At 46.0% G+C, this 13,834-nt stretch overlaps 1 protein-coding gene across 5 annotated transcripts in view; it reads left to right on the top strand.

Annotated features, from left to right (window-relative positions):
* The window catches only part of HECW1 (HECT, C2 and WW domain containing E3 ubiquitin protein ligase 1), a 406,215-nt gene that overhangs the window by 340,148 nt on the left and 52,233 nt on the right, over positions 1-13,834 (top strand). For all 5 annotated transcript variants that reach the window (XM_090050042.1, XM_090050044.1, XM_090050045.1 and 2 more), the window contains 4 exons: positions 1,984-2,089; positions 3,045-3,141; positions 8,113-8,196; positions 10,751-10,860. In XM_090050042.1, the coding sequence (XP_089906168.1) occupies positions 1,984-2,089; positions 3,045-3,141; positions 8,113-8,196; positions 10,751-10,860 (397 nt within the window). The remainder of the gene's footprint in view (positions 1-1,983; positions 2,090-3,044; positions 3,142-8,112; positions 8,197-10,750; positions 10,861-13,834) is intronic.

The following is a 13,834-nucleotide window of genomic DNA, read 5'->3' as shown; positions in this document are numbered from 1 at the left end:
GCTGCTTGATCCTCATTTGGAGCCAGTTAGAAGACATGGTAATTATCAGACACTAAAATCTGATTGGCATCATGTGGAGCTTGGATTCAGAGTGAAGCATCACAAGTAATAGGGTAGGAGCGACCTCTCTCTAAAGTGATTGCTAAGCACTACAATTTTATAAAATAAAAAATAAGCAACTCTCCACTCCACAGATTGGGAATGGGTATTTGTATGGGAGTGGTATATCTGACGTGATTCTCATCTCACCCACACTGATTTTATGCCAGTATGACTCCAGTAACTTCAATATAGATCTACTCTGGAATACCAGTGCCCTTCCCATTGAGCCCCAGAGCAAGATCCCTCTGGCTTGCTGTCCTTCTGGCCCCATCCCACACATCTTCTCTTCTTGACTGTCCAGTGGGCACACTTCATCAAGAGGGCAGAAGGATACTCTGGGCAGTGCCTACTCCTCAACCTGGTGGTTATGACACTTTGTTGGGAAGTGGAAGGTGTTTATTCAAAGCCCCTTTGGCTGAGGAGAGCCTAGAACCTGCCTGCCATCTCTTGACCAAGTGCCCTAATCACTAAGCCAGGCGTTTTCAACCTTTTTTAAGGAGAGTATCCTTTCTGGTGGCAGATGCAGAGGGGGTGGTGGAGTGGGCCCGGTGGCGGCCAGATGCAGCATCATGGAGAGGGAGGGGATTGCATGCAGTGACAGGGGTGCAGGGTGGTGGATGGTGGTGGCTGTGGCTGTGGCTGCGTAACACAGAAGGGTGCCGCTGCTCTTACCCCCGCACTCCACCCCCCAGCCCCGCTCCTAGGAGGCAGCTGCACCGGGTGCTGAGTGGCAGTGCTTCATCCCTGCCTACCCTTGCGTACATCCTAGCAACTTTCTAAGTACCCCTGGAGGTATGCATACCCCAGGTTGACAATCCCTGCACTAAGCTATTGGACAAGTGTTTGGAAGGGTTCTCTTTCTGCTCTTCCATTTCTCTCCAGCTTATGCAGTTACATGCCTTCCCAGGAGAACCAGGATCTAAAATCCACATAAAGGGCCTGAGATGTCAGTTAACTTTCTCAAGAGTTTGTTGGATTTGGCCCATCCTGTTTCTGTTCATCAAAGTGTTTTTTCTTTTAAGTCCACATAATTTCCATTCATATTAACACAAACCCAGTTAAAGAAGAATGTTTTCTATTCCAGTTCTGTGTTTTATTCATGCTATTCCAATAATGATTTCCATCCCAAGATGCCAAGTAAACATATTACAGCCAAATTTTTAAAAAAAAGTCCGTTTTTTTATACAATGGCATAGGTGCCTATTTCTTCATGTGTGGGGCATTTGTCCAGAAAATTGAGTGTGATAATTGGGTGTAAAGGCCTGTTCTCTGTATGTACACATTTTAACCTGCACAGCTATGTTGGCTAAGGAGATTTTTTTTTACAAAAGTAAGTAGGGTGTGATGTTATAAAATATCTAATGTAAATACAGTTATTTTAGTACAAAGTGTTTAAACTGTTATAGCTTATTTTACTTCAAAGAACCTAAATAAGTTATCCCAGCATTAGCATTTTTTATACTGGTATGTATAATTGAATTTATGCTAGGAAAGCTTTGTTTTAACTAGCTGTGCAAGCACAGTTAAAGGCCAAATTTTATAGTGTAGACAAGTTTAACTGTAGGCATCCATTTGGAAACAGAGAATGAAATGTCTTCCTGAAGCTGGCTGAAAATTTGACCATCAGAATGGAAAGCTATTGCTGGTCTTGAAAGTTTTTGCCTAAGGTAATTGTTATGTTATTAACATGCATGTGTTGAGTCCTGCTTTAGGATGCTATGTCAAAAACTCTGGCCAATAACTTTTTTTAAAAAAATCAATTTTCCTGTTCATGGCCCTGGATTGAAGTCATGGAAAAGAAAAAGTATAAGAGGTTTCATCAGCTTATGTGTTGCTGTCCATCTAAGTTACAATATTTTGTTTTTCCCTTTTTCACTCTAGGCCTCAGAAGTTTCCCGAAATAGGGGAGTTTCTCTGATGACCAGGCCAGGAAACAGCCTCGTAACAGCTATTCGAAACCAGCACCACCATGAAGCATTGCCTCTGGGTAAGTCAGGCCTTTGTTTTCACTTGCAAGTGGCATTTAGCAGAAAGTGTTTAAGGACCATTTAATAAGTACATCCCTCTTCTCACTTTTCACCAGCTCTTTCTCAGTGAGGGGCATCTACATGTGTGCTTTATGCAGAGTTGACTAATTAACTCCACACTAAAGCATGACTGGGCACATGTACATGTGCACTTTAATGTGCAGTAGCCTATTTTGTTGCACATAAAAAACCATGCTATTATGCTAATACACAGTAAAATAAGCTACTGCGCATTAAGTGTCAGTTACAAACTATGCACGTTAAGGCAGCTTAATGCGCATTTGTTTAGTACGTCACATTGGAAGTACTAAATTTAAATTTAAATTTGGGAAAAGTGCCTTAATTCACAGATAGACATACCCACTGTCTATATGAGCAGCACTATTAGGCCGGAGTAAATTAATTAACTCCACTGTAGAATACTACTGCCTGACACAAGTTCTATCCTATGGTGGAGTTATTTACTTTCCCACAATGCACATGTAAACAGTAACCAGGGCTGTCTGGATAATGAGGGTGCTACAGTGTGCCAGCTAGCACTGTACTGAAGCACTCTTGTGTCCCAGCCAGCCCCTCTGCAGCATGTGGAGCTGGGGCAGAGCAGCTCCAGGCTGGCAGGCTGACCCCCCAGGCCTCTGTTCCAGTCCAATGTGCTGCTGTCCAAAGAGCACATGTAAACTCTGCACCTTGAGAGCAGTAAACTCTGGTGTGAGCTGCACCAAAGTTTATTCAGGCACACTTGCATTGTGTAGATGAGCCCAGGGAGGCAATCATTTTGCATTATTTTGCAACTTACTCTCAGTGCGCTCTATATACTGTATTATCACAATTTGATTGGTATTTTTCACTTGTGGTGACCTCCCAAAGTGTCACTGGTTAGTAAAGAAAAGCTCCCATGGTCTTTCTCTTTTCCAGCTTACAATGATAAGATTGTTGCATTTCTTCGCCAGCCAAATATTTTTGAGATGCTGCAGGAGCGTCAGCCAAGCCTGGCCAGGAACCACGCACTCAGGTACAGTTTCCTTGCAAATCACCCAAACCAAGCTCTTTAATCCTGTCACTTCTGGCAAGCCCAGCTTCAGAGGGGGCCAGCCAGGTGTTCTGGGGAGTATGTTGTGCCTCAGGGTAGAAGAAAAGCCACTCCGTGGCCCTTGCTGTAGTCACAGAGTAGCAGTTTATGCTGCTGCTTTTGCACCTCAGGTAATGGCCAATGACAGTAGATTTGTACTGAGTGGATTCACTGGGCTCCCATACACTTCTCTTCTGGCCTCTTCTTGGTCCTACCACTCAAACATCCAGGGAGCCACCATGGACCTTTCTATGTGGATTTAACTCCACCCACAGCAGAGGACAGGCAAAAGCAAGATTTGTACCACAGTTCACATAAGACCATGCAACTTGGTATTGGTCTCAAACCCATAATAACAAATTTTCAGAGATAAAGTCAATGGGATTTGGGTTCCTGAGTCCCCCTGGTACTTTTGAAAATGTTTACCTTTCTGTCCACACTGTAAACTTGTACACCAAAGTTCATCATTTTGGGTGAGCAGTTATGAGTCCTTTATTAATTAAAAACAGAAAACAATTCACAGGTTCCTTTCCCTGTTCATATTCACTAGTTCTGACATGCTTCATGCTTCTCTGAAGAAGCAGAAGCATTTTGTCTCTGCCTCATAGACTGGAAGCAACTGTTGCCTTTGTGGTGCCATACAAGTTTTTATGGCAGCACAAAGTCCAAACAAACAGGCATCCATGCCCCTTGTCATTCCACAAATGCCCAAAATTGAGGCTGTGACAACAGGTAGTATAAATTTGTGCTGCTTTTTTGCAGCTGACATAATGTTTGCTTTATGCCAGGAGAACATAGGCAGCCTAGAGCTGCCCATGCTCTCCAGTCACCCCAGGCAGGTTTTCCCAGGGCTTCAGGGGCCCAGAGGAATTCCCCAGATGCACAGGATCATCCCTGAAGCCTTGGGCGCACCAGCCCAGGTGCCCCTCTTGCAGAGATACTCCCCAGAAATCCCTGATTTGGGGCTCAGTCTAAAAACATGGAACAGGTAACCACTATGGGAGTTCCCTTTTCCATGCTTGCCCATACATATCCTGCAGGATTCCTGGGACATGTGTTTCATGTTGCTGCACCCTGGGAATCCCCTGCAGAGGATTCCCATGGCACACATTAGAGCTGGATTGGGCCTCTGAAGCCCTGAGAGCAGCAAGGGCCTGACCCTGCAGGACAATAGCAACATCTGTTTTTGGTGATCAGTCAGATCAGCTGTGCTGGTATGTATCCTGGCACAGCTGATGCTGCAACAAAAATGAAATCTGTTTTTAGCCCTAGTTCCTTCTTTGCCTTGTTCTTCTTTAATGCTCATCTGTCAGCACCTGTTTCCTATTCTACATTTTAGAAGTATTTTCTTAATGGATGAGTCTAGTTAATGGGGGGTTAAAATGTGAACAGGGCCTGGTAAAATGTCAACATTCAGGTCATTGTGAGGCAACAGAGTCCATATAGTTGTCATTACTGTTTTCCACAGACACCCTATTGTAGGGAAAAGAACTGTGGTCCCTGGGGACAAGTTAATTACTGGCAATCTAATCACCACTTTATTTATTCCTGAATGGCAAAAACTATAGATCTGTTGTTTCCAGTTCAGTTACCATCTTGCTTTTCAGAGGTCTTAGTTGAAATTGTGGCTTCATTGAAGTCAGTGGCAAAACTGTGTGACTGCATCATAACCATCATTTTACCCCTTGATTAGTTCTGCGGCTGTGCCATGGAAACAACCCTAAGTTTTGCAAGAACATAGGAACATGACAAACCAGGTGGTATTCTGTTTGTGTCTTTTCACTGAGGACTTAATACTATAGCTAACCCCCTTTCCAGAGTAATTAGGTCATATGATGCTCCTCTTGGTATTTCACCTTTTCTTTTTATCATATTTGGAAGAGCAAAATGGGGAGGGGGCACCAGAAGCATAAAAAAGCACAGTGTAAACAAATGGGAACGCTAAGGATTTAAATTAATCATCTGGAGCTAGATCTTCAATAGGTGTAAATCAACTTCAATCCCAGTATGAGGCCACTGTACAGCAGTTCAGGTTCTGGTTTAGGGATTTTCTAAATGCCCCATAGGAGCAAGCACAGGAACAACAGAAATGACACCCCAGTTTTCCCCATGCGAGTCTTCTAGAGTTTTTTCTGGCCCTGCTGACTGGTTATTTGCCCATGAGAATCAGGCAAAGAGTGCTCAGGGTGCAAAGGATTAGACTTGCCTCCAAAAGGAATGAATGTATGCCAGTAAAACTGGAGTGAGAGTTAAAGACACCTCTGGTATTTAAGGCGTACATTTTTGTAATTGAGAGGGTTTTTTATCATCACCATCCAGTTTTCCAGACATTTTTTTAACTTCTGAAACTTGAGTTCTCATCCCTTAGAGAACAGAAAATGCTTTTATCTCCATTTGAGCAGACAACAGTGTTGACTAATAATAGGGACCAGGCAGATGTGTAAAGAGATTTGTAGCAGGATATTGGGCCCTTCACCTCTGGTTCACTGCCTTGATTCCAGCTTAGATCAGCAGTGATCCACAGCTACCAGCTGATAGATGTTCAGCAGCCTTTGTAGAGTGGACCTGGCAATCTTACACAAGCTCCCACCAGACAAGTGTCCATCTCAAGCAGGGCTTAATCCTGCAAGACAGTGAGAATTCTGGTCCCAGTCCAAAAAAACACTTTAGCATATGCTTAGTTTAGCATTAGCACATTAATATTTGCTTAGCACTTTAGTATGTGCTTAACTTTAAGTCAAAATGAATTTGGAATAATTATTGCAATAAATGGACTGCTCACCTGCTTGAAGTTGAATAAATTGATACATCAGTACCAGAGTACTCAGACCCTTGCAGAACTGAGCCCCAAACTAACCATCTTTATTGACAAAGATTTGTTGCCCAAGTTTATACCCCAGCAGAGATCCCATTAGGGAAGTTCTTTAGAGAATGATCTATGCTTCTTTGTGCCACTGGTAGAAACAGAATACTGGGTGAGATGAACCAATGGTCTGACCCAATATAGCACTTCTTATATTCTTAGGTTCTTATGTTCTCCAAGTGCTCCCTCTAGGTTTGCTCTGTGGCTTGTTGTCAGGTCAGTTTAATAAAGACTGCAGGGCTACTGCCTGTCTGCCATGTTCAATGGGCCTGGATCTGATCTCACTTAGAATTGTTTTATACCACTTGACTTCACTAGAATTACTCCTTATTTACACTGGTGCAAGATGAGAATCAAGCTTGTTCTGGTTATGAAGTAGGCTTCAGTCCCCAGGACTGTCAATCCAGCAACTTCCAGGAATGCTACATCTCATCTACACATAAACATTCTTTTAATTGCAAAAATGAATAGATATTCTGGATATATGGTCATAGATCTTTGAAGGTATCAGTTGGGCTGATCATATCAATCAGGTATTAATCAAGTTACCAATCAGCCTGATCATGAGGTTGAAATGGAGAAAGAAAATGGTGTCTAAAGAAGGTTGTAAATTAGTTAAAGCTTTGACTTGCAGGAGCTTCCACTGGTCAGTGATATCATGGTTTCATAATTTCATAGTTGGTAGGGTCAGAAGGGACCTGAGCAGATCGTTAAGTCCAACCCCCTGCCATGGCAGGAAAGAGTACTGGGGTCAAACAACCCCAGCAAGGTGATCATCTAGCCTCCTCTTAAAGACCCCCAGGGTAGGAGCCAGCACCACTTTGCTTGGAAGTTGGTTCCAGATCCTAGCTGCCCTGACCGTGAAGTAGCGCCTCCTGATATCTAGCCTGAATCTACCCTCTTCCAGCTTGTGACCGTTATTTCTAGTCACTCCTGGTAGTGCTCGGGGGGAACAGGGACTCCCCCAATGCCTGCTGGTCCCCTCTGACTAGTTTGTAACAGGCCACTAGGTCCCCCCTCAGCCTTCTCTTGTGGAGGCTGAACAGGTTCAGGTCCCTTAGCCTCTCCTCGTAGGGCCTGCTCTACTGCCCCCTGATCATGCGAGTGGCCCTCCTCTGGACCCTCTCCATGTTGCCCACATCCCTCTTGAAGTGTGGCACCTAGTACTCCAGCTGCAGCCTGACCAGTGCTGCATAGAGGGGGAGTATGATCTCCGTGGACATGCTTGCATGACAAGGTGCGGTTGGCCTTCCTGACTGCATCCCCACACTGCCGGCCCATGTTCACCTTGGCATCAATGATGACGCCAAGATCCTTTTCTGCCTCTGCACTGACAAGAAGGGAGTTTCCCAGCCTGTAGGTATGGTGCTGGTTCTTCCTCCCCAGGTGCATCACCTTGCACTTGTCAGCGTTGAATCCCATCCTATTCTCCTACGCCCAACCCTGTAACCTGTTTAGGTCTGATTATAGCCTATTCCTCCCTTCTAGCGTACCCACATCCTCCCACATCTTAGTGTTGTCTGCCAGTTTGAACAGGGTGCTTTTTACCCCCTCGTCCAAGTCACTGATGAAGATGTTGAACAGTGCAGGCCCGAGGACTGAGCCCTGGGGGGCCCCACTGCCCACATCCCTCCAGGTCAAAAATGACCCGTCCACCACTACTCTCTGGGTGCAGCCCTCCAGCCAGTTGGTGACCTATTTGGCTGTGTAGGACCACAGTCCCCCAGTTTTTTTATGAGAATGGGGTGAGAGACAGTGTTACTTGAAAGCTGGGGAAGGAGAAATAATCCTAATCTCTAAAATGAGATATCAAGTCTCTTGTTTTACAGTTAGGAAGCCGGGATTATTTAAAGAAAGGTGTTGTGTTATAAGGTTTATTGTACAAATTTGACAATGTATCAGGCAGTCAGTGAAGATGTTTAATTGCCATTTTTTGAGGAGAGTGACAAGAGAAATAGCAAGAAAAAAGGAATCCATCCCTGCTTTATGGGTTGACAGTGATGTGATTTTCTCCCCTGACCATTCCTAATTTTGTATCATTAACTTTCCAGGGAGAAGATCCATTACATTCGGACAGAGGGTACACATGGGCTCGAGAAGTTGTCCTGTGATGCAGATTTAGTAATTCTACTAAGGTAATCCATTTGACTCAGATTATTGCTTTGTCATTCTTGGTACCCAAGAAGCTGGCTGGCTGTTTCTATCCTATGTCCTTTGACATATTTTAGGTGACTGACTGTAACAGGGGCCTCATTTTTGGAGCCTCTCCGCGCGTGCGGCTCCGGACTCCTGCAATGGGTCCATCACCCACCTATTCTCGCCTGCCACGACTTGATCTTACTCATAAATAACGTATGATGAAATGAAGCAGGAAACTGCCCATTTGTACGCGCCCCGATGGCAGGGAGCGCTGTGTGCGGCTCCTGTACCTCCCCTGTACCGCAGCCTAAGCCTCGCCGATGGTGTTGGAATATTCTAACTAGGGACATGGCACTAGGTCCCAGCCCTTTGTGTGCTCTCAGGGCTCCTAGTCGCCCCTCCTCGCTCATGGGGTCTCTCACTGCCCCGCGCTCAACCCCTGGCGCGCTCTACGCCCCGCTCTGGGGCCTTGCCCTCTCGGGGCCTCTACCGCGCTCTTCCCGCTTGGGGCACAGGCGGCCGCTGCCGTGCCCGGCCCCTTGACCCTTCTCTAGGTCCGTTGCCCCACCGGGCAAAACACCGCCCTTACGGGCTGGGGTCCGCAACCCCACACACTGCGCCTCTCCGGTGCAGCGCCGGGCCTCGCCAGCACAAACAATAGTGCCCCGCTGGCACTGCGCCCCTCCTGGGCACCGGGAACCCCCAAGCTGCTGGGGAGACCCCCTGAGGCCTCCTCACTCCCCTACAGCCTCACCCGGTCCTCCTGTGTAAACTGTAACCGAAACTCAAGCCACCTGGCTACAACGTAAACACAGAGCCTCCTTGCTCCAGGCAAACGCCAAGCCCCTCTAGGGCTTGCAATCATACCTTCCTCTTAGGGTGTTCTCCTCCCTGGCATCATCGCAGCCAGTCAGCATGGTAGGGTTGCAACTACCAACTCAGACCGCTCAGCTCAGCCTCAGAGCTCCTGCTCCTGAAGCTGCCAGAAGGGAACTGCTGCTCTGGCTCAGGCCTGGGCGGTTTATAAAGGCCCGGCCCTGCCCCCTTCTGGTCATCTGACCCATCTGGTTGCCGTGGCAACCAGCACCTGAGCTGCCCCTGGTGATTGGCAGCTCCTTAACTCCCTCTCAGTCACAGGTGATTGCCCTGCTCCTGTGACACTGACCAACTTCTGGTAAATCTAGGCCCTCTCCCCTAGAGTTGTACCACATGATTACAGTCGAATTCAGTTTCAATTACAGACACTTGTCGATCATATTTAACCACAGTATGTGTATGAAATTTTATTATCTAGAAGCCCATTCCCATTGGTGCTATGAGCTCTGTTTTCTAATTACTCTGATGTGTTTTTTGGTTGCAAGATCAGATCAGAAACACCTTCAGCTTTTTTCTTTGGGGTTTTCAAAGATTGAAAGGGAATTTCTTACCTTTCTGAATGATAATCAGTTGCAAGTAAAGACTGCAATAGTTTGTAGGATTGCTAGGTCTGCCACTGGCCATGCTGTCCATGTGAGCCAAGCCATATCACATTAAGGCAGTGATTCTCAAACAGGGTGCTGCAGCACCCTAGGGTGCCATGAGGTGTCATGCATTGTTAGCCCTGGTAGGTGCACAAGCATGATTCACAACATAAACCCAGAGATTTCAAATAGGAATCCATAGCATTAAAATAATGCTGACCTGTTGTGATTTTCTGGGTTGTTTGCAGCAGAAATATTGCCCCATTATTTTTCTGTAGTCAAAACGAGAGTAAAAAGTAAGAACTGGAATTTTCTGAGCAGGATCTCAAGTCTAACAAGGGGTGCCTTGAGTCTAAAATGGTTAAGAACCACTTCAGTAAGGAATAGTGGAACTACAGTGGAGTGAACAATATGTTGTTATGTACATCATATAAGGAAGGCCTTATTTAGCATCTTTTGGAATTCCAGTGCAATCAGCTCTTTAAAGCCCAGAATGATTCAATGTATGTACCTGAGCACAGTGAACAATTAACTTTTTATGTTGTCCTGGGTTTACTAGTGACGATTTTGATTATGTTTCTTCAAGCTGATTCCATCCTCTGCAAGAAGCATACAGCTTGCTCCAGCCACCTGTATTTTCATCCAGATTGTCAAAAAGCTAAGTCATGCTGTTGCCTGTTGCAAAGTATACAACCTGAACAAGCCATAATGAAAAGGGAAATGATCTGGAGCAATGGCATGTGTATTCCCTTTCTCATTTTTGGCCCATGGGCATTGTTCCTCATTTACTATTGGCTTGGATCGTGGCTCTTTCATCCCATAGGTAGATATGGCACTGCCTTGGCATGAGAATGCCTGATGGAACTCACTTTGTTCTTCTAAAATGAAAGTTTTGCTCCTTGCAGCAATGCCTGATTTGGGAAGCTCACTGCTTTCATGCATCTGCAGGTAATGATCACTCTTGTGTAAGTAATGATCAATTGAAGGGCTGCCCAAACTGATCATAGCAGAGTTCCACTGTACTGCATGTTTGTGCTTCTTCATGTCAAGAGGGTTGAAACAGGCCTCTTTCTATCATTTTTCCTTTCAGCCTCTTTGAAGAGGATATTATGTCCTACATACCCCTGCAGGCTGCCTTCCATCCTGGCTACAGCTTCTCTCCACGCTGTTCACCTTGTTCGTCACCTCAAAACTCTCCAGGTAAAAGGAAGGAAAATGAAAGGAGCTCTTGAGTTTGTTGTGTTTCTCTAACTAAGTGTCCTGGAGAGACAGATTTTCAGCTGGTGGAACTGTCATAGCTCCAGTAACTCTGAAGGAGCAGAGAGACTGGGTGCTCTAGATGTAGCAGATCTCCCCTGCCTGCATTTCTGCTGGGGTGTTTTGTATTCATACACGGAATGCTTTCACTTTTGTATGTGTCATGGCATGTTAATGATGTTTGAATGATGGGGATTTTCCAATGAGAAGAAAATATCATCACAGCTTCCAAATGATTAGAATGAAAAGGCTGTGTGTTCTGAGTCTAACGTATTAACATGTAAGCACATTCTTGAGTATGGATACTAGATGGCAAAAGGCAAGTGTGACTTCCAGATTCCAGATGTATCACAACACTTTTCATCGCTCCTAAACTCAGTATCCAGCCAGACTGTGTTCCCAAGACTGCTTCTTCTCCCAAGATTCATAAACTTTAAAGTCAAAGAAGACCATTAGATCATCTAAGCTCCTCCATAGCACAGGCTATTATATTTCACTCAGTTATTCCTGGATCGAGAATAAGTTGTGTTTGACTAAAGCATATTTTCCAGAAGGTCATCCACTCTTAGAAAATTACCTGCTGTTGGTCTCTGTAGCATTGTTTTATGATAGGGAAATCTGAGCAGTAAATAGCTTCCTTTTGCTTTGTCACACAGGAAGGGTTTGAATTTAACTATACCCTCCCTGGTAACTTTGAAAGACTGCCCAGGAATATGGACAAGTCATTTAGGCTGCGATTTGCAAAGCCACCTAAGCTATTTGGACATTCAGTTCTTATCAAAATTAATGGGCAATGGGTGTCCAGATCCAGATGTCAGATGTGGCTTTGAAAGTATGCATCTCAGCACTTTTGTGGAAGAGTTGTACACCAAAGTCTTGCCTGCCATTGGGAGATTTTTTTTGGAAAATGTCCTAGTCTTGTTACTTGAGTCACGTATCTCAAGCAAGTGTGAACCACACCAAAACACTTTGTGGCACAGTATGTACAGTTGGGGTTTGCCCCAGTAGTGGCTATCAGTGGCAGGAATTAGGGGAGGACAAGACGTAATCATTTGGCTAATATCTGTGTCATTAGGGTATCAAGAGACATTCACTGGCATGTATCCCTTTCTCTGAAAAGTTGGGAGTATGACAAAAATAGTGATTCCAGGCTATGTATTATTGATTCTTCTTTACTCCTTGTTGTGGTAAGAACCAATAATTACTTTATCTTTTTCTGTGGAAAAAAAATTCTAATGGAAAAGGAGGGATCACAAGTAGCCATAACCATTGGTTATCCCCTTCAAAGTCCTGGTAAGTGGGTCCCAGGCGGACTTTGAAAAGATCTCAGAAGGGCTATCTTGAAATCTCCACCACATTTCATAGTTTCATAGTTGGTAGGGTTGGAAGGGACCTGAGCCGATCATCAAGTCCAACCTCCTGCCATGGCAGGAAAGAGTACTGGGGTCAAACAACCCCAGCAAGGTGTTCATCTAGCCTCCTCTTAAAGACCCCCAGGGTAGGAGCCAGCACCACTTTGCTTGGAAGTTGGTTCAGGATCCTAGCTGCCCTGACCGTGAAGTAGCGCCTCCTGATATCTAGCCTGAATCTACCCTCTTCCAGCTTGTGACCGTTATTTCTAGTCTCTCCTGGTAGTGCTCGGGGGAACAGGGACCCCCCCAGTGCCTGCTGGTCCCCTCGGACTAGTTTGTAACAGGCCACTAGGTCCCCCCTCAGCCTTCTCTTGTGGAGGCTGAACAGGTCCAGGTCCCGCAGCCTCTCCTCATAGGGCCTGCCCTGCTGCCCTCTGATCATGCGAGTGGCCTCCTCTAGATCCTCTCCATGTTGTCCACATCCCTCTTGAAGTGCGGCGCCCAGAACTGGATGCAGTACTCCAACTGCAGCCTGACCAGTGTCGCATAGAGGGGGAGTATCACTTCCTTGGACCTGCTTGAGATGCATCTGTGGATGCATGACAGGGTACGGCTGGCCTTCCTGACTGCATCCCCACGCTGCCGGCCCACATTCATCTTGGCATCAATGATGACTCCAAGATCCTTTTCTGCCTCTGCCCTGATGAGAAGGGAGTTCCGCAGCCTGTAGGTATGGTGCTGATTCTTCCTCCCCAGGTGCACCACCTTGCACTTTTCAGTGTTGAAACCCATCCTGTTCTCATCCGCCCACCCCTGTAACCTGTCTAGGTCTGATTGCAGCCTATTCCTCCCTTCTAGCATACCCACGTCTCCCCACATGTTAGTTGGGTCTGCAAATTTGAACAGGGTGCTTTTTACCCCCTCATCCAAGTCACTGATGAAGAGGTTTAACAGTGCGGGCCTGAGGACCGAGCCCTGGGGGACCCCATTGCTCACATCCTTCCAGGCCAAAAATGACCCATCCACCACCACTCTCTGGGTTTGGCCCTCCAGCCAGTTAGCAACCCATATAGCTATGTAGGTGTCGACACCACAGTCCCCCAGTTTTTAATGAGAATGGGGTGAGAGGCAGTGTCGAAGGCCTTCCTAAAGTCCAGAAAGACTATGCCCACTGCTACCCCTGCATCTAAGGATTTGGTGACCTGGTCACAGAAGGCCACCAGTTTTGTCTGACGGGACCTGCCTCTAATGTTGTTTGCCTCAAAGAACAGTCTCCTCTGCTGGCCCCTCGTGGACATGTGCCAGGATAATTCCTTCAAAAAGCTTACCCAGGATCGAGGTAAAACTAACTGGCCTGTAGTTCCCTGGGTCCTCCTTCCTCCCTTTTTTGAAAATGGGAACTACGTTGGTCCTCTTCCAGTCCTCTGGCACCACACCAGAGCACCATGAGTGCTCATACAGCTGTGCTGGGGTCCCACAATGACCTCAGCTAATTCCCTCAGCACTCTGGGGTGGAGATCATCCGGACCAGCTGATTTAAATATGTCCAGTCCCTCCAGAAGTTC

The sequence above is a fragment of the Crocodylus siamensis genome, chromosome 5, assembly GCF_052110815.1.
Source record: "Crocodylus siamensis isolate JL-2025a chromosome 5, ASM5211081v1, whole genome shotgun sequence".
NCBI lineage: Eukaryota > Metazoa > Chordata > Crocodylia > Crocodylidae > Crocodylus > Crocodylus siamensis.
This window is presented reverse-complemented; position numbering and strand designations above follow the sequence as displayed.